The sequence below is a fragment of the Psittacula echo genome (assembly GCF_963264785.1).
Source record: "Psittacula echo genome assembly, chromosome: 1".
NCBI classification, from domain to species: domain Eukaryota; kingdom Metazoa; phylum Chordata; class Aves; order Psittaciformes; family Psittacidae; genus Psittacula; species Psittacula echo.
This window is the reverse complement of record NC_137735.1, coordinates 58,845,954-58,865,835: the sequence shown is the minus strand read 5'-3', so window position 1 is coordinate 58,865,835 and position 19,882 is coordinate 58,845,954. Positions and strand designations below refer to the sequence as shown.

The 19,882-nt window shown below is 43.0% G+C and overlaps 1 protein-coding gene across 1 annotated transcript in view; it reads right to left on the bottom strand.

Moving 5' to 3' along the window:
• Positions 1-17,619, bottom strand: part of LOC308218875 (transmembrane protease serine 11E-like) — a gene marked incomplete at both ends in the record, with an annotated part of 42,682 nt that extends 25,063 nt beyond the window's left edge. The window contains 3 exons of the mRNA XM_080613341.1: positions 9,077-9,195; positions 9,921-10,042; positions 17,456-17,619. Coding sequence (XP_080469467.1) covers positions 9,077-9,195; positions 9,921-10,042; positions 17,456-17,619 — 405 coding nt within the window. The remainder of the gene's footprint in view (positions 1-9,076; positions 9,196-9,920; positions 10,043-17,455) is intronic.
• Between the last annotated feature and the right edge of the window lie 2,263 nt (positions 17,620-19,882).

Genomic DNA, 19,882 nt, shown 5'->3' with positions numbered 1-19,882 from the left:
ACCAGGATGTGGACATCACTCTCCCCTTAGAAACCGATCCAGTTACAGCAGTGACAGCCCTACAGACACAGTGCTTGCTGAAGGCAAAGAAAATAGACCTGAAGGGGAGCAAGTGTAATGGTAGCCTCCAGCTAACCAGATCAGAAACTTCCTGATCAGAAACCACCCATACACAAAGTTGTGTACATCTAGTTGGTGACCAGTCACTAGGTCCCGCAGGGTTTGGTATTGGGGCCAGTGTTGTTTAATATCTTTACTGATGATCTGGATGAGGGGATCAAGTGCCTCGTCAGTAAATTTGCAGACAACAGCAACCTGAGCAGGAGTTTTGACCTGCTGAAAGGTAGGAGGGCCCTACAGACAAATCTGGAGAGGCTGGATTGATGGTCTCAGGCCAATTGTATGAGGTTGAACAAGCCAAAGTTCTGGGTCCTGCTCTTGGGCCAGAACAACCCCATGCAATGTTACAGGCTTGGGGAAGAGCGGCTGGAAAGCTGCCTGGTGGGAAAGGACCTGGGGGTGCTGATTGACGGAGCTGAACATGAGAGCCAGTTTGTGCCCAGGCAGCCAAGAAGGCCAACAGCATCCTGGCCTGTATCAGAATAGTGTGGCCAGCAGGGTCAGGGCAGTGAGCATCCCGATGTACTGGGCACTGCTGAGGCCGCACCTCAAATACTGTGTTCAGTTCTGGGCCCCTCACTACAAGAGAGACATTAAGGTGCTGGAGCAGGTCCAGAGAAGGGCAGTGGTGCTGGTGAAGGGCCTGGAGCACAAGTGTGATGAGGAATGGCTGAGGAAACTGGGGGTGCTCAGTCTGGAGAAGAGAAGGCTCAGGGGGGACCTTATTGCTCTCTACAACTGCCTGAAAGGAGGTTGCAACGAGGTGGGGGTTGGTCTCTTCTCCCAAGTAACAAGTGATAGGACAAGAATTAACATCCTCAAGCTGCACCAGAGGAGTTTTAGATTGGATAATAGGGAAAATTCATTCACCCAGAGGGTGGCCAGGCATTGGAACAGGCTGCCCAGAAAAGTGGTAGCATCACCGTCCCTGAAAGTGTTCATAAACCATGTAGACAAGGCCCTCAGTGACATGGTTTAGTGATAGCCTTGGCAGTCCTGGGGTAATGGTTGGACTTGATGATCTTAAGGGTCTTTTCCAAAGTACTCGATTCTATGATTCTGTGAAAAATAGCATGTGCCACAGCAGGCAAGAGCAGCGTGATCCCATGCATCTGCAAATGGTATTGCAAGCTCTTCACAATGTTTAAAGTAATTGGACTGCTAAAGTTGGGAGGTGACTACCTGTGCTAAAATAAAGAGCTCAGTTGAATGGTTGTTTGAAGTGTCAGCTGCAAAAGAGAAATAACTGACCTCATACAGTAGTTCCTAAAAAGACGGGGTTATTTTGGATAAAAGAAATTAATAGGACTAATACATGGGATAATGTCAGGATTTAAAGTACCATGCTTATGCCTAGTGGAACCAATTTCAAAGGCATGTAATGGCATGAGAGTTTCATTATAGCCATGTAATAGTGACAGCTGGAATTAAGGTCACCTAAGTATTCCCATTCCTACTCCCTGCTTTCAATTGTCCATAATTATCTTCCTAAAACTTTCACACTGCCACTGAAATTTTGCCCACTTAGGGAGAAGATTTCCCACCTTTAGGAGACAAAAATCGAGGTTGGAGAGAAAATCATCTGGGTCAATATCCAGAGAAGGCTTTTGTGTATTCCCACCCCCACTTCAAGTAAGTATGCTTTTCCCAGGAAAATGACTCTGCACCTTCTGTTTTCTTAAGCAATAATTAGAGGTAAGGAGTTGAAATACAGGAATGAATAGCTCTTAGAAAAATAATAGCTTTATGAAAACTAAGGAAGATCAATGGTGATGTATTCAGGTTACAAGTACCCAAAAAGCATCAACCATACAAGCTCAGTACTGAATTTGGATTCTCCCTTTTGAGAACTCCATGTTCTAAACAACCACTCTCTTGACCAGCCAGATTTTGATCTCAGTGTCACCAGTTCACATCTTGAATCACTTCATTGATTTAATTACCTGTAAACAATGCAGTAATTCTGGACTGTGGGTCTGTAATTAAGATAAGGTTCTACCCTTAATCACACACAGTATCAATAACTGCCCTTTATTTAATTTTGAATTCCTTTTCCAGCTCAGGTTCACATCCGTTTTCCTTGTGCACATTTTACAGCCTTTCTTGCCACACACTGGACCTGAATTAGGGCTGTTTTGGGGATGGGGGAGGAAGGGGTGTCTGGCTTTGTACATGCTTATTAGACCTTCTGTCTTGATGAACCAGGAAAAAAATTAAACATCAGCTTGTATGCCTATTACTTGAGAAAATTACACTGCGTAAGTTGAAGAATCAATGAAATTGAAGGATCATTGAATTTAAATTAGATAAGAAGTTGGATATTAGGCACATTATTGATAACCAACCATTTCATCCTGTAAATTCATGCTATTTAAGTAGAGCACACTGATGGTTTGAGATCTTACAGGTGGGGAAAAACACTGAGCTACAGCTTCATGCACTACACTGCATCAACTCACACTAGCGTTTAGAAGTACTTGGCACTTTCCTCAGTATTTTTTTAGTTCCCTGTGCTACTGTGACGTATGGGAAGAGGAAAAACTGGAGGCAAAAGTTAAAGTAAGAAAGCATCTCAATTTTTAAATCAATGCAGTATGTATGCCTACATCAGTGGTCTTTTTCTTCTGATTTCAATAGGAATCTCTGAAAAAGGCATCACAAGCAAGATGCAAGAGCTTTCGGTGAGTTATTTCCACTCTCAGTGTACAGCATTCCACCTATATTCTTAAGACCACACCTGCGTATATACATATACTGGCATTCGAGTGTGCTGTCACCCTCTAATTCCAGGGCTAAATAAACAAGTTACCACACAGTCATCTTGGCCACTGTTAACATTGCCATGTGTCCCTATTTGGCTGAATTACCGGGGAAAGATGCTTTCTGCTTTGTTTCTGGCCCCAGTCGCCCATAGAGGGCAATCTTATTGTATCATGCTAGTCCAAGGACAATGTTTCGTATTCGAGAGAGCCATTCCCTTAAAGTTTCTGATGCAGAAGTTGTCAAATGCCATAAATGTATTTTAGGTTTTGTTGGGGTTTTTTTTTCCCTCAAAATGCTCCTTAATCTTAATACCTTTTTTAAATATTTTTTTTTTTTCATTTTACAACATTAATTTGCAGAGCAAGAAAAAAGGGAGAGTATTTTTTAAAAAGTCCATAAAAAAACTTCATTTAAGTCTTCACTTTTCTGGCTTTTGTACCATAGATGCACTCTTAAATAAAATGGCATTAAGTGAAGGACAGTAAAAAGGTTTATTGAAAGTTCTGTTCTTTTTAATTCATACCAGTACTAAGCAAGTACTTGAGGGAGCACATACAGAGCCTAGGAATGCTTGGGTTTAAATAAGGACTTGGGGTTTGAAACTGGGGATTCGTATCTGAAAACAGTGCCATACAGGAAATTAAGCTACATGATACATCTAAATATGTGTGCTTTCCAACTTGCTGTGAAGAGTCATGTTAGACTCCCTTGAACTTCAGCACACTCACTTTTCTTGGGGCACGTTCAGTTGTCACCTCTAACAGTCCTCACAGTCTGGTCTCACAGAGCAAATAGCCTTTAGGAGTATTTCAGAAACCTGCTGCCTTGGGGATCTGCTCCTACTGAATCAATCTCCTGGCCCAAGGACCATAAGGCACTGATTGAGCAAGCCCTGCACTTCTGAGCTTTACCTTAACACCCACATGGAAGATGTGACAAACACACCTCTTGTACAGTTTCAGCCAGCTTTGCTGCTAGCTCTTGGCTCTGAAGCGATTTGTCTTTCACCTCCCAAATATACACATGAACACTCCTGCCCCCCAGGAAGACCTGAGTCATGTCTGACCCTAAAAAGGCCAAGTGTAATAAAACAGTGGTCTCATCTACTTACTCACTGCTGCCCATCTTTTCAGCTGGGCTTCCTTTGACTTCACCGCAAATGGAAACCTGAGCCAGTACTTCAGGCTTTGTCCATTCAGATGTGCAATAACCACAACTCTAGGATACACAACTGTAAGGATACAAGGTACTTCCTGATATCAGGATGGCAAGCTTATCACTGGGTATAAAGCAGAGCCTTTCAGTTACAAGCTAGCAACTGAACTAGTTGCAAGTTGAAGGCTAGCCTATCCACCAAACAAGCTTATCAGATGTTAAATCTCTGCTTTCCATGGAAGCAAGGGTGTCTTTATGGGAATTAAAGAGAGAACACAAAGCAATGCAAACACTGTGAAGAGGGTGAATAAAATCTGAATGTGCCAAGGGAACTGAGTCCTTTCCTGACTACCCATAAGCACTTGAAAAAATCTTTCCTATCTCTGAGGATCTCTTCTCAGGTGCTGAAGTGGCTTTATGGATTTGGCCTTTCACTCTCTCCAATAGTCCTTGGCATCCCTCTCTCACATTAGCAGCACAAAGAACTGGAGGACTGTGTGGGGCGGGAGGTCCATGGTACGTCCTGCTCCTCTGCTTCTCCCCCATTGTAGTGAGAGAAATGTACTAACAACCTCTAAAATCATCATTTCCCAAAGGGACAAAACTGCCTCTTTCATTACCAGCTCCAGTACAGAGACTTATCAATGAGTCCTTAAACTGACAAAGAACAGGCACAGTCATCAGAACTATTCTGCAGCATTTTCCTGTGGTATTGCAAGTGCTTCTGCAATACTCAGTAGAGACACTATTTCTAAATTAAACCCACACTTATTCGATTCTATCGGACAGGACAAACTTCAAGAGCTGTATTCATCAAAAATTCCTCCCTCCCAGTATCTATACTTAAGGACACAGAACATTCTTTTATCACTTGAAGTTATGAAGCAAGATGTCTCTTTCTAGAAGAGATGTCCTGAAACACAAAACTGAGTCCTGAGGCAAGAATTACTTAATGAAATTCTGTAACTTCAATGAGTATACTGGGATAGGCAGTAGTTTCCCAGGGAAGGTACCTAGGTCTCTTCTTTACACAATTCCCAACCACTGTGCCCAGATCCAGCCAGTGTTCTGTGGCTGGTTTCAGTGTTGTTCTGAGTTGCTTTCAGACAGCAGAAGGATGGGGGAGAGACCAGGTGACTTGCAGGTGATGAGACAAGAATAGAAATCCATGCTAGACCATTCTGTGGCTCAGGGCATTTATGGAGAGAAAAGAAACACTTCTCCCACAGCCACCCAGTTAGCAAAGGAGCAAGTCACACTACATTCATAGCTACATTCATCCATCCACCCAACCCACAGCCTGCCCTACCATCATACAGGATCAGGAGAGAGTAGTGGGTCATGAACAAGCCATAGCCTCAGAATTGGGCTGCAGTACAGTCAGTACAGTGTCTAACACCAGGGTTCGGAAAGACACATGTACTAGGACAAGGAGAGCAGACCAACAGCAGGGCTGGGAACAATTCTGGCCAGAGAAGGAGACAGGGAGATACTAGGTGTCTGGAAAAGGAGAAGGGTGGCATAGGCTGTCCTGTAAGAGGGGAAAGCCCACAGTGTCTAGGAGAAAGTATTAGAAGGTTATTGTGGTAAGAAGAGCAGACTGGTACATCTGCAAGTCACTTGTGGGCAACGTAAAGGCTGGTGTTTATTTTATTAAGCAACCAGCCATGTACTGAAGGGACCATATGCTGTGGCTGCTTGGTACTCACTGCTCTCTCACAGCTAGACACTTGCCAGCCTTCAGCTGAGTCAATTCTCATTTAAGATGGGCTTGATGAGGTACTCATTTCAAGCTCTTCTGAATGCATACCTCCTTCCTTTGGGGCCAAAGATGACTTTCCACACTGGACACAAAGCCCCTCCACCCTCCTCCCTGTGCATAAGACAGTTATTGCTGCTGTCCAGAGTAGGAAACTGGGATCATCTCAGTCACCCAAGTCAATCTAGAGCTGATTGTCTCCACTCTCTTCATACATCAGGGTGCCAGAGGGGCTGAAGAAGCAAAGCTTAAAGCAGGGCCCTGGAAATCTCCCCCAATATGCTGTTAGTAAGAGAGTAATTGGGGATTCCCAAAGCATTCTTGGGAAATCTGAAAGAATTAATACATTTTGTGGGTAAAGAAAAAACAAATCCAAATCTGCTGCAGGAGTTGGAGACAAACAGTGGGTAGTTGTGCAGATCAGCCAAGCATTAAGTGAACCCAGTACAAGATAGAGGCTCCTTGGGGAAGGAGCCATTAAAGGCTATGACTGTGCCGTTCTTATCCAGTGCAAGAGAGCACAATCTGTCATGTTATAGCTTGGCAAGGGAAGAAAAATCGGTCCAGCTCAGAAACCAAGGAGGCCCTGGTGAGCTGGAACATCTTCTTCCACAGTGGCAGCTAGTCAGGTCTCCTTTTTCAAGACAGCATAAAGAAAAGGCTCACAGCCACTTGCAGGAAGCAAGGCAAGGAGAAAAGACCTTTCATCATCTGTTCCTCAGTCCCCCCAGCTCCACCCCACAAGACATTTTCCAGACTTTCCAGTCAGCCCTGAGATGTTGACTGGTGCACCAGCTTCATCAGCTCTCTGGCATGACCTCGGCTGCATTCCCTCCCACCTTTAATGAGATAAGAGTCAGGAATGTCGTTCACACAATGGGTGTTACTACTCAAGTCTGAAAACCAAAGCAAACACCAAGACATTTGCTGCCAGTTCCAAAGAAGACATGGGAAGAGTTCCCTATGGGAGTTGAAACTTCGTTCCTGATGAAACCTCAACTCTGAAAAGAGCTCCTTTCAGGGTTGTTTTGGGGACAAATGAAGGAGGCCTCGTCAGGGAGGGATCAGAGAAGGGAGCACTTGGCAGGGAGTTGCACTAACTCAGGTAATTTGAATGCTTCTGATTATCAGAGATGATTCACTTCTGTTCACTTTGCACCAACTATTGTGAAAGACATCGCATTTATCTGCATTGACTCACTGTTTCACAAGATGAGTTTGAGGTATCGTTACTACTATGACATGGAAAGGCTTGGACATCCAAAACCCTGACACCAGTTGGGAAGAGACTACAAAGAATTTTGGTAAATCCAGACAAATCAGGAAATGTGGTAAAACCCTCTCAACTCCCTCCTCATCTATTAAAGATATGGTGTGAAAACCCTGAAGATAAAAATGCCGATGATGTTCAATGTTTCGAGACAGCTGACTGTCAAGAAGTCAAGAGAATATTTGTGTCTTTGGGAAGATTCGTTTGATTTTTACCACCACAAGCTGAGTTCTGCTTGTAGAAAATCAGACTTACAAAGAACATGCCATTATTCACTAATAGTATAGTGAATAATTGTACAGAGTCAAATTAAATAAGCTTATGGACAATTCTCAACCTCATACATCCTTGTTAGATGGAATGTCTGGAGCTAAAAACCACAAAAAGTCAAAGTTTATGGCAGGGACCGTTTATATCTGCTAACCTAAAATTACAGCAAAGAACTCATCCAATTTGAGAGGGAGGTAGAAGTTAATGGCTGAATTCAAGACAGCTCTTAAGAAAAGTCATGGGAATGAAGGAAAGGCAACACAGTTCCCTGTATTTGGTAGGGTGATACTTATCAGGTACAATTAACATGCCCTGAAATAATGATTCTCACTGCTCAACCAGCACTGGTAGTTACTGTCACTACTATCAGAGGTGCTCAACACCCACAGAGGAGACAGTGTTTCTACATTAGGTTCCATTCAGGCATCTAAATTAATAGCCATGTTTAGGGGAAATCTGACTGCATTGGACACTGTCTGAAATAACTTCTCAGTTAAAATAAGCATTTCTTTGCCAAAGGAGGCACATTTTCAAAAAATGAAGAGGGAATGGAGTGGGAGAAAGGGATGCAGCTTTGTTCAGTGAGGTGTAATTCCTCAGACTTCTACCCACCCCTTGCCTTCCTCCCACCTCAGCAATACACAATGTCTTCTTGGTCAGGGAAAACATTCCCTCTCCAAGGTCCTATATCACAAGGTTAAAAGCCTGCAGTTATCAGGTAATAGTTGTAAAGTGGTAGCAACTAGATAAATGCAGCTTATGTAAGACTCTATACATACAGATACGCACCAGAAGCAGATCTTGGGAAAGCTGGTACAGCCCCCGCTAGGCAAAGAGGGCAGAAAGGAAACAAGCACAGAAAAGAGGACAACTTGACTGAGATCTCTGAGGCTCTTAGCAGTGGAGCCAGGAAAAGATGCTAGCACTGCCAAATCCTTATATAGCACCCTAGCTCTCCAGAACAATGTTCACCACAGCTCACGTTTTGCTGTGGACAAGTGACATGGCCCTGACTAAATGACAGTGGAGAGCAAAAGCATTGATTGTCCTGTTAAACTGAGCATCTGTGCAAGGTTGCTAAACAGGAGGCAGGAGATACAAATTGGACTCTGATGAATGAAACACAAAAAGATACAACCACAATCACATGCTTATTGCTGTAAAGAGCTGAACTCTGTAATTAGCATCTGTGGGGAAGTGTCTCAAAGAGAAAACAAGAAAGGAAATTGTGATGTGTCTATTTATTTCCATAGCTACCATATGACTGAGAGCCACTCAGCAGCCTCTGCTATTTGTAGGAGAGTTTCCCAACAAAACATACCAAAGCTGCAGGAAAAGGGCTTGTGTATTGTTTTCTCAACACACAGCAACAGTCTGACAGGTTCCCCACCCCATAAGGAGAGGGTGTAAAAGCATGCTTTCCTTTGAGACAGCAGGGCATAAATCACAAATCAGGGCAGGGAAAGAGAAGACTCACACAAGTGATTACTGATAAAGGAAGAAGCTGAGATTATTGTTAATATCTAGTTCACCACTGCAGGGAAAAAGAGAAGTGACATGCTAGAACAAGTTGACTGGCAAGTACCTGGTCTGTCAGGTAAGGTCATGATCCATGGTCTGCTAACCATGGGGGCTCAGAATACACCAGACGCCCATGGTCTAAGAGTGTGCTGTTCACGTTAATGACTCTTGTATTATCACACAGTCCTTAACAGAAAGGCACAACAGTCCAAACTTACCAGTCTCTCAACCCTCTCACTCAGGTCTCTAAACCTTCCTGAGGATTGTCTGGACAATTCATTGTTGTACCGGATGTTGGTGATTTTTACGTTGGCACTGTAATAGAACAGCTTCTGATCTGTAAGTGAAAGAAGAGGAACAGGCAATACTCAAAGCACCAAGACACATGAACTTCTGAGAAACATCTGGGGCTCACTGATATTCAGACATCTAGGGGGTGGATGAGCCTTCACCTGTATCCAACCCATTCAAATACAGCTTCCAAAAGGTATGAGAGCTCAGCTGAATTATGTGATCCAAGCCAAGCAAGGACAAAAAGCCCAGTTTCCCCAATGGTTACTATTTGTGGCCAACCATCAGCACGTTGGGCTCACACAGGAGTCACACTTTGAGCTCACAAGTGGCATCTTGCTGGTCAGTTTGCCTTTGTTTCTGGTTTGCATGCCCACTCAACACCAAGCCCTGGCAGGCAGCTGCTGGTGATCAGGGCAAGGGAACAGACAAACACCACTGGTAGAAACAGGCTGAAGGCTGTTTGTTACTCACATAAAGGAGGCCAGAAGACTCGTGTGTTGACCTCATCACAGAAAGAGATCATGAGAAAGAAGTGGAAACAAGTGAAAGCCAACAGAAACCACAGACTTAAACCACCCTGCACAGCATGAGATGTTGCCAAGACATCTGCGAAGATGCTAAATGAGAAAGGAAAGAGAGCTATAGAGAAGCCAGTGGGTTTCCCCCAAATGGTGCGGGGGACAGGCTGATGGAAAGCAAGCTCCCAGCATTGTGTTGCACAAGAAGCAAGGAAATTCACCACACATAGGAATGTTATATTAAACTTACCATATGCCAAAAAATAAGCTAGAAGACCAATGGTGATAGCTGCTGCCACTGCTGCTCCAATCACAATTAGAGCAATTTTCCAGGGCTCAAAATGTCTTATTTTGATGGCTGGCTGGTGAATTCTGAGAGAAAATAAAAACAAAGGGTGAAGATTAATAAAAGATCCGTTTCTATTTAAACATCCTACACCCCCAAACAAAGCTCCCTCAACATCAGCTGAGTCTTCCCAGCAGCACTAATTGACTTCTCACCCAACAGCCTTGAATTGAAGCCATGACTCAAGACTATTTTGAAATAGATGTTGGGATATACAAGAAGTCACAGAACACAGACAAGGTTTGAGGTGTTGGGGGAGAGTGGGGGCTGTTTGTGGGGGGTTTGGTTTAGTTTTGTGGTTTGGCTGGTTTTGTTAGGTTTGTTTGTTTTATTTGTTGTTTGCTTGTGGTTTTTATTGTTAGGGCCAAATTAAATAGAAGTCCCATTGAGCACTTTCTTATGTGACTCCCGACTGGAGATTTGCAGGAATAGAACTCATTTTTTTCATCTAGGTGAACTTTCATACAGCAATGTAGGCAGATTTCAATTGGTTAAACAAATCAGTTATCACAGACACGCTGGCGCTTCTGCTCCCAAAACTGCTTTGTAGAATAAAAAGCATCCCATGCTTTGTATAGTATAGATCTATTGAAGCTACTCAGTCCATTTCAGCCTGCAAGGCTGGACAAAAGAAGAGAGGTATTTCAGAGGGCCAGCCTGTTCTTCCTGTTTCACTCAGACTAGATCTAACAGCAAAAGGTAAGCACTGCTTTAGCTTTATTTGCTGCGGGGATGGAATGACAGGGAAAGGCAAGAACACGTGAATGGATCAAGGTAGATGGGTAAGAAGCCTCATCAAATACTTCTCTTTGACATACTCTTAATTATACAGGTGTTAATCCAAATTAACACAAAGGAAGTCAATAGTCAGTAGGTCAATATTACAGTTGGATAAAAAAATAGCCTGAAAAAAGATTGATCACAGCAAATTCTGGCTTTGACTATAAACTCAAAGACATATGAAGATACTTAAAGCTGTACTTTCTACTATGTTATCAGCCATTACAAAATACAGGACAGGAAGCCACAATTTCTGACAAGAGTCCTTCATTCTAGGAGCCAGGTACCTCACTCATGCAAACATGCACCCCTTCAGGTCAAGGTACAGCCATCCCCAGGAAAGTAGGCTGCAGGGATCCTCTCCTGAGGGTATGAGGCATCCCACGTTCATAACAGAATACATGCAGCTCATTTCTGAACCACACATCTCATGAGCCATAAGTTTAAATACATTAAAATAAGCTGGAAATAATTGCAAGTGACCACTGCAGCTGTGTGCAGGAATGAGATACCAAGCACACTGTGCATAAATTCCAAAGCAGATATTGATATTTCATTCTAATTTCAATGTAAAGCCTTACAATTAAAGCCTTATTACTTCAGCTCGGAAAACAACTGACTCACGTGAGGCTAAACATCATGACATTTGTTTGAGTGAAAATAGGAATACTCATTTGTCACTCCTATCTGTTCAGACTTGTCCTGGATCTCTCGTATCAGTGCAAGAGCAGTTTCAGGCTAGAAGTAATATGGCCAGGACACAGTTAAATATCGAGTACTGGGTAGTTTGGAACCTTTTCAGTTTTCTTTTGTGCATAACATAACACTTTTTGTAAATCTCATTCTTCCCTTTCAAGTGCCATGGTATCATTCAGCAAACAGAAACCCCAGCCTGCAACTGCTACTCACACATGTAATTTTAACTCACACACGTGACTTTCACTTCATTCATGAAACCTGTTTGAGAGCATCGTGTCAGAGAGGTGCAGAGGGGACTCAGCGTCAGCTTCTAAACTGAGTTTCCTCAGACAAGAGCCTGTTTTGACAAATACATCTTAGATAGTCACATAATAGAAAGGAGGGCTGATTTGGGACTTGGGATGTTGATTTTTTCCTTACTTTTTTTCCTGCCTAAACTTTCCCAAATATTTTGAAACAAAAAAAAAATTGTTTAATATTGTTGAACAACAATATGAAACAATTGTTAAGGTTTACTCTTCACTCCTGATTTGTTTTAAAAACAAAAATTGGTTTTAAAGACAAAAGATATTTTTGAGTAAAATGTTCTTGGTTAGGCTGTACCATCTTGGTACTTCCCCATCTGAATAAAGGATTTGAAGGAGGATTTGAAATCCAGGTTTTTAAAGATATCTGTGAGAGAAAAACAAAGATTTCTGTCCTGATACTTTCCTATTCCCATTAACTTTGAGTTATATTGCTGCTTTGCTCTGTCTCCTGAGGTTCATTTCTCAACAATCAATTATTTCATTTGACATGAAGTGGTAAATGCTCCATCCCTGACAGTGTTCAAGGCCAGGCTGGACGGAGCCTTGGGCGACATGGTCTAGTGGAAGGTGTCCCTGCCCATGGCAGGGGGTTTGGAACTAGATGAACTAGATTTTCCAACCCAAACTATTCTATGATTCTATGTCCCATTGTGTAAAGCTGGACAATGTTTACAGGGATTCAAGACACACAAGAGAAGTAACTATTCCAGAACTGAAACAGCTTCCATCCACATGATGACCCATCAGAGCCTGACTACTCTGCAGAGAGCTGATAAAAGCTGAACAGTGGAAATTTGTTTTCTCAGATCAAGAGTCAAGCAGTCCCTGTTAACTCCTTGGGAACTAAGAGAACAACAGAGAGGGAACAGGGAGCAAAACACAGAAATGCACAGCAGGATTAGAAACACTTCAGCTGAGGTTCTCACTGAAATCCAGCATAGGAGAAATGGAGTTTTTAAGCCTGGCACAAATAGCAGCTGAAAGCCTCCCACTAACCTCATCAGGCTTTCTGATAGGGTCCTTTCTGCCCGCAGCCTAAGTGGGGGTCCTCTCTACCCCAGAGACTCTGCAGTAATCTTAAATAGACCACAGTCAGGAACTGGGTTTCATCTCTCTGCAGAAGACAGAGAGAGTCCCTGATTGAGATTTGTCTGATTAGGAAGAGGAGTGAAATATTTCCTGACAAAGATAAATGACAAAAACTGATATAAAATCACTCCTCTGCTGTAACCATTTTACTTGGTTGTCCTCTCTTTGTCTCCTAATTATTCCTAACACTGTCCTGGCTTTTTCACCTGTTGTCCAGCTGGCGTTTTCCTAGAAATGCCCACTGAGGTGTTTCCTGTGGTGGTAGGTGACTTGGAGCCCTGTGTTCTGCATTTGAGTTCCTCCCCCCACTCTTAGAACACAAAGAAGCCCCCGAGAAACCCTGTCCTCAACAAGGAGCTCACACCAATAAACACAGAGCCTGAGTGATCCCTCCACTTACGCACTTTACAAGGCAGACATAAGAAGGACGTAGTGAATTATGTCTGTTGACTTTCAGTAATAGGGGAGCACTGGGGGGGGGGGAAAGTCAGTCTCAAAGAAAAACTAAAACTCTTACATAATATCCTAATTTGTTTCATTTTAAAGGGTGCCATTTATCGTAAACACCACACTGAAATATGCATGCACGTGCCTCGCTGCAGCCTGAAACTGTTGGTTTACAAAAGAAATGAGTGCCTTTTACCTACTGGAATTTAAACAGCGTAATGAAAACTGCCTGTTTCAGAGGAAAAGCCTCAGAGGTCTTCCTCACCAGGGCAGAAAACACACTCTGACACCTACGGGAACCCCTCCAGTGAGCTTCGAATCAGAGACAGTGTCTAGCTAAGTCAGCATGCACCTTATCTGCTTTGGCATGCGTGCACTGACAGTGTCTGCTCAAGGTGCTGACAGGACAGCCTAACGGCCAAACCCAAAACAGTCACCTAAAGATGATCTCTTATGGGCTATTAAATGTCCTTTGGGTTTAGTCCTATAAGAGAGGCACACTTAGACAAATTTTCTACCACATGTGGTACTTCTCTCTTATTAAGGTGCTTCAAGAAAAATGAATGATAAAACCCCACCATCAGCCTTAGTAATAATCATAATATATAAACAAATGTAATAGGGCAGTGATGGTGTTTTAACCTCTTTACCAAAATAAACCTCTTTACTGGCACATGCAATAACACTGTAAAACAACTATACATACATCGGTTTTGAGGAGTTCTGCAAATCTGATACAACAGACCAGCCCTTCTGCCTGAGTGATCCTTTGTGTGCATCTATGACAGCTTATATCCACTGAGAATCTGACCCAAAGTATCCCATTTTTCTTGTAGCCTGGAAGCTTATGTTTCTGGCTGAATAATAAGTTTTTCCATATTTTATACTTCATATATAATAATTCATAGGCTGGGTAGATAGATAAACAGCGAGATACTGTAATCTAGCAATGTATTGTCACTGATGGACCCATTTCTTCATGAGAGAAATGCTGCTGAAATCAGAGGAGGCTCTTTAAACAAGAGGTTCGGCTGAGACTCTGAAATCCCAGGTTGTTCTCCATTGGCAGAGAAACTGGACAATTCCCATGTTCCATCCTGTATGAAATCTGTCCCCCTGTTATCACCAAAATCTACCCACAGACCACATGAGGTGTTCAGATTTTCTTGTATCTTTCACATGAAAATGTCAAATTAAGCCATGCCAAGCTTTGTGTTAGCTTGACTTGATTCAGAATGAAGATCTCTGAGTAACCAGAAATACAGATATCGAACAAGTATGTGATGGAAGCAGAATGACTCACTTTAAAAGCTTATGCTGACCCAAAATGCCTAATCCTAAAGCTGTGAAAAACGTAAGTAAAGTAAGGTGCTTCTGCAGCACACTCTAACGGGAACAGCAGAGGCCAAAGGAGCTGTGGGATTTATACTGGGGCTGGCTCAGTTAATGACAACTAGATTTTGAGACTCAGGAGGAGGTCCTTTCTCATTCTGTTTTTTCTGTTTAAAACGGTCAGAAATTGAGGGAATGTGGCAAGGAAACACAAACTGTACCAACTCTGTAAGAGTTAAACCAGGTGTGGTGTGTACCAGAATCAGATGTATTTCACTAGGTTTTACCAGAATCAGGATCTACTCTGGGACAAACTGCATAGAATAGGTTTCTGTTTGGTACCATGCGGGAACTATACCAGCCTCTTGCAATGATCAAGGCTTAACTCCCAGTAAGGCCAATGGGTCATGAGTGTCCCTGCACCAGGGCTGGTATCCATTTTCTGCTACACTTCAGCAGTCTGTACCTTACACTCATTTTGCCCACACTAATTTTGCCCACCAATTTGCATGACAAATTGGTGCAGGTGGGACTGCATTTCCACCTGCACATTCACTTTTAGGCTACCATATACAGCACCAGCCACTCTGTAGCTCTCCCTGCCAGTGGCACAAGATCTTCACAAGGAAGTTATGGCATGACACTGCATTTGCTTCCCAGACTGCAGGACACAGCACAACAGAAGAGGGACAAGACCAGCAAGGCTGTTTGCTCCACCCTGCTTTCCTTAGTAGCATTGCTTCCTGAAGGATTTTATGGAGCACCCATTCCATCTTGAAATGTTGTTAAGAGGCATATAGGAACTCGATAAAGCTAATACCGAAGCACTGCTCTTATAAGAGACTAAGGCACAGCATGGGATGAGCTCCACGCTTTGATCGACATCCCTGCCCAAAGAACTCTGGACATTGAACAGGCTACACAGGGTCTTTGATTAAGACAGGGCAGTCTCCATCCTTTCTCAAACATGTAAATATTTAATTGTCCAACACAGATTTCCCCTAACATACTTTAGATTATTTTACAATATCTATTTATAACTATCTAAACAACTAAATCCTTTCCTAAATAGGAGGAGACCAAACTGGACTCAGGTGTTGTTTAACGACCTTCTAGCACACTTATTAAAATTACTTACAACACTGTTGATATCAATAAGACACAGCATCTAGATTTACACATAACTAGAGAAAGAAATGACTTTTCAATTCTGCAAGCTAAAGAACTCTCACTCAGTTTTTGCCTTTTTATGTAACATGCACAAACTGGTATCCACAACTGATGGTGATTTCTTTCTCACCTAACTTAGCAGGATAACTTTTAAGGTATGGATATTATACATAGCAGAAGGTATTGAGCAGGGTACCACAAAAGAGTACAGAACCAAAAGCTGAACTCAGTCTTCTCCTGGAAAAGCCAGCACTATTGACTAAAATGCCACTGTCCTCACAAAATGAGAAAACACTTAAGTGGGCATGAAGAAGAAGTTTTGTGACTCCAGACGCAATGTTTGCATTTCAGCATGTCCAGAAATTATTAAAATGAATAAATAAATAAAACCCAAACCGCAACATTTTTAAAAATACTGAGGACAGATTAAAAACCAAGAGCTATCTTGCAACCATCCACAGGCGTTTGCCCAAAGCAATGCCAGAGACGAGACTGGTGTTGAGGTCTTCAGCAGTCACCGAGAACCTCAGCCATGCAGCCAGATCATTCGGGTGTTAATCAAATTCTTTTCTATTTTTGTTTCTGAGGTCATACTTTCAAGCTTCATCGATCCCTGAGGCAACAATAAAAAACAAGCTCAAGGAGACTGAGCATCTCCTGTTGCCACTTGAATCCAGGAGCCAGAGCATTTAGATGGAAATAGCAAATTCCAGGAGGCTCACTGTGCATTTATGACCAGATCCCTGCTCTGACCCAGTAGAGCACAGAACAGCATCACAGCCAGGAGACTTATCTTTGCAAAAACACTCTGAGCTTTCCAGCACTGTCTGAAATACTGTTACAGTAAAACAAAACTAAAGACGTCCAGCACCTCTGACAGCACAAAATCATTGAGACAATACATCTCGTCAGTACACCCTAGAAATCACAGGTTTTTCCTTAAAAGTAACAGGGTCAAAACTGTAATGGTGAATAACCGTAGTGCTCTCCTTCTGCAGTTGTGCTGCCGTCACTGACTCAACTGGGACTTTTTGCAGGGTTTGGGGGAAATAATATTACAACTAGACCTGACCAAAAGCCATGGTTTCCAAAAATCATGTTACTAACATTTCATTTTGACACAAAAGAGCTTCCTGGATTCTGCACTGCTGCAATAAAAGCTTGCTGGGGGCAGGATAAGACAACCACCGGGAGGAAAAATAAGTGTCAACCTGAGCCATCACATCGTCTTTTCTAAACAGAAAGCAAATCTTTGTGCTTCTGGCAATGCTAGGGAAGGATTTCTCACTCCAGCCATAGCCATGTCATTTTTTGCATCCAGACCATAATCTGCAAAACCTCCCTTTCAACCTGTAACTTGCTACTTAGATTTCCCTCTATCACCCCTTTTCAGGCTGCATATTTCAGACATATCCATGATGTACCCTAAATCTAAAAGGGTGAAAAGGGCAGAGACAGAGCAGTGAGGTCCAAGATCAGGCAAGAGAACAAACAGATCTCTCTTCCAGATTTACATATGTGTCCTTGAAATCCTAAAGCTGCCCTACAGTCCGCATCCTTTATCACCATTATACCTCCCAACCAGACTTGTGAAGTTAAAAACACACCACCTACTTTTGAAGATCCCATGGTAGATCCCGGTAGGTCTGGTAGCCTTTCTGACCGCCAACCAAGGCTTGACTAAAGTCTGGACTGCGTAGTGAATGCTGCTGGAAGACGCAGGAGCCGCACTGACTGGTGTGATGGGAAGGGAAAGGTGTTGAATGAAGATCCTTCATTGAGGCACGGCTGAGCAACACCCAGCACCCTGTGGGTTATTGCAAAACGAGGGAGCGAACTTCAGAATAAAAACAAACAGAGGCAAGCATGGAGTTGATAAGGACACTTCAGATCAGCTCCGCATCAAAGAGTTCCCCAGGCAGAGATGGACAGAGCAGATAAACCAGCCCAGGCAAGGTGACTTGTTCTTCACCACAGCAGAACAGGAAGTGTGTGAGATTTCCCTTTTCCAGCACTCCCTTTCTGTCCAGCTTGTTTCTATACGGCAGGCCTTCTCCTGAGCAGCAGCACCTTCCACCATACGCTCACTGCAGAACCCACAAGTGAAACGCACCACGCTATCCGCAGTCACTTGCCTCTTGAGACAGCCAACACAAAGGCTGAACACAATAGACACAAATGGCTTGGTCAGCCAAGCCTGGTCTCCCTTGGTGCTCACTCCTTCACAGCTGTCCTGGACTCCCTTGGCATCAGGGACATGACAACTATAAGTATCCAGCCTCCTAATTACATGTTAGTCATTTAATGGTTGGCATAACCCCGCCTGTGGAAAATGCTTACTCTGTGAAAAAGGCCACCAATCTCCTTGGAATTCCCTTCTCCCAGCACAAACATGATTCTTTGGAGGTAGCTGGAAAGGGTTAAAATGGATATTCCCTTCTCCCGGCACAAACGCGATTCTTCAGAGCCAGCTGGAAAAGGGAAAAGTGGATATTCTCTAGCAAGAAATTCTACACTTGCAGAATTTATTCCAAACCAAAGAGGAAAATTACCAGAAAACAGACATCTGGTTTCTCATCTTCTATATGCTTAGATTTGTGCCAAAATGTTTGAAACATTTGGTTTTCCAATAAAGTCTCAGGATTTCACAGTAATTTTCATGGGAGCATTTACTACCTTCCAACTCCCCAAGAAAAAACAGCAAGAGGAAGATTTCACCTAAGCATACCAAGTCCTTTTCCAGCTTCCCCAAAGATGCCCATTCGCAAGCATTTCAATGCAATTATGGAAGCACATCTCTGGACAGTTCATTTTAGGACTGCAGGAAAAGCTGAGCACTGCTGCATGGTATCTCCTGTTTCACTAACAGGATCAATTAAATCGATTGGGGTTTTTTGGCTTCTCCTAGCTCTCTCTAGAAAGGGCATCACTGAAGTTACCTACTTTATGTGAGGCTTTAGCGACTGAACACACAGTTGCCCGCCAAGTACTAGCATCCTCCCTGAGTATTCCCTTCCCTCTCTATAGCCCTGTTATTTTCCTTCTCAAGATTAGCAAAACTCAGAAAAGTTTGTGCACAAAAGGAATCCCTGCTCCACCCAGAAACACCCACCCGCCTATAGCAACTCCAGCACTCAGCGGGGTGCTGAAGATGGTTACAAACCAATTCCATCCAGGAGTCAAGAAAATACCTTAGAATTCCTTGGTTCGTTCTTTGTTTCGTTTGGGCTTTTTTTTAATGCTGTGATCAGAAACCCTGCCATCCTTACAAAACACGGTCCTACAATTCAGACAAAAACTTAATTAAGTTTGGGATGTAAGACAAGAAAGCACATAGCAAATTCTGCGCAGAATGGCCAGGCTGAGGCTGTTCATAGCGGTCTGCTCTGCACTGTTACTGGTTTAATCAGTATTTAGAGACTACTAATCAGGTGCCCTGAGTACCCCGGCCAAGCACACTGCGAAAAGATGGCTCTTGAAGAGTTTACCCTGCAGGATGCAGAGAGTTTTCCCTGATGTGCCCAGAAGCCGAGAGACCAGCTCTACCCACTGAGTCAGGTAAAAAATATACTCCAGCAGAAGCAGTTTTTAGCAAACAGCTAGAGTCTTAGACAGAAGTTACTTGAGACCTTGGGCTCTGCAACAAGATTTTGTGGAGATAAAGTGCATTCATTGGAAGCATACCAGGTTGCAAAGAGTCTCAGGAGGTAGTAGAGGAAGGGGCTTAGACAACAGATGCAAGAACGTCTGGTAACTTTCAGAGCAGACTAGGATAGACCTTCCTGCTGTTAATCCAGAGTATGAACTACAGAGATATTCCAAAGGCATGATGTTGGTTTGATTTCCTTACAATCAAGAATTTTTTGCGATCTGCCTAATAGAAATTCAAGTAGGTTGCTTTTGTTTTCAAATTAATTAACCATGAAAATGAACCGCCCTGGAAAACAGTGGAAAATAAGGAAATAACTTGCGTTTGTAGGATTATGCAAAATCAATTTACACATGTCCCCCAGCAACAATGGTACAGGTAGGCCAAGAAGA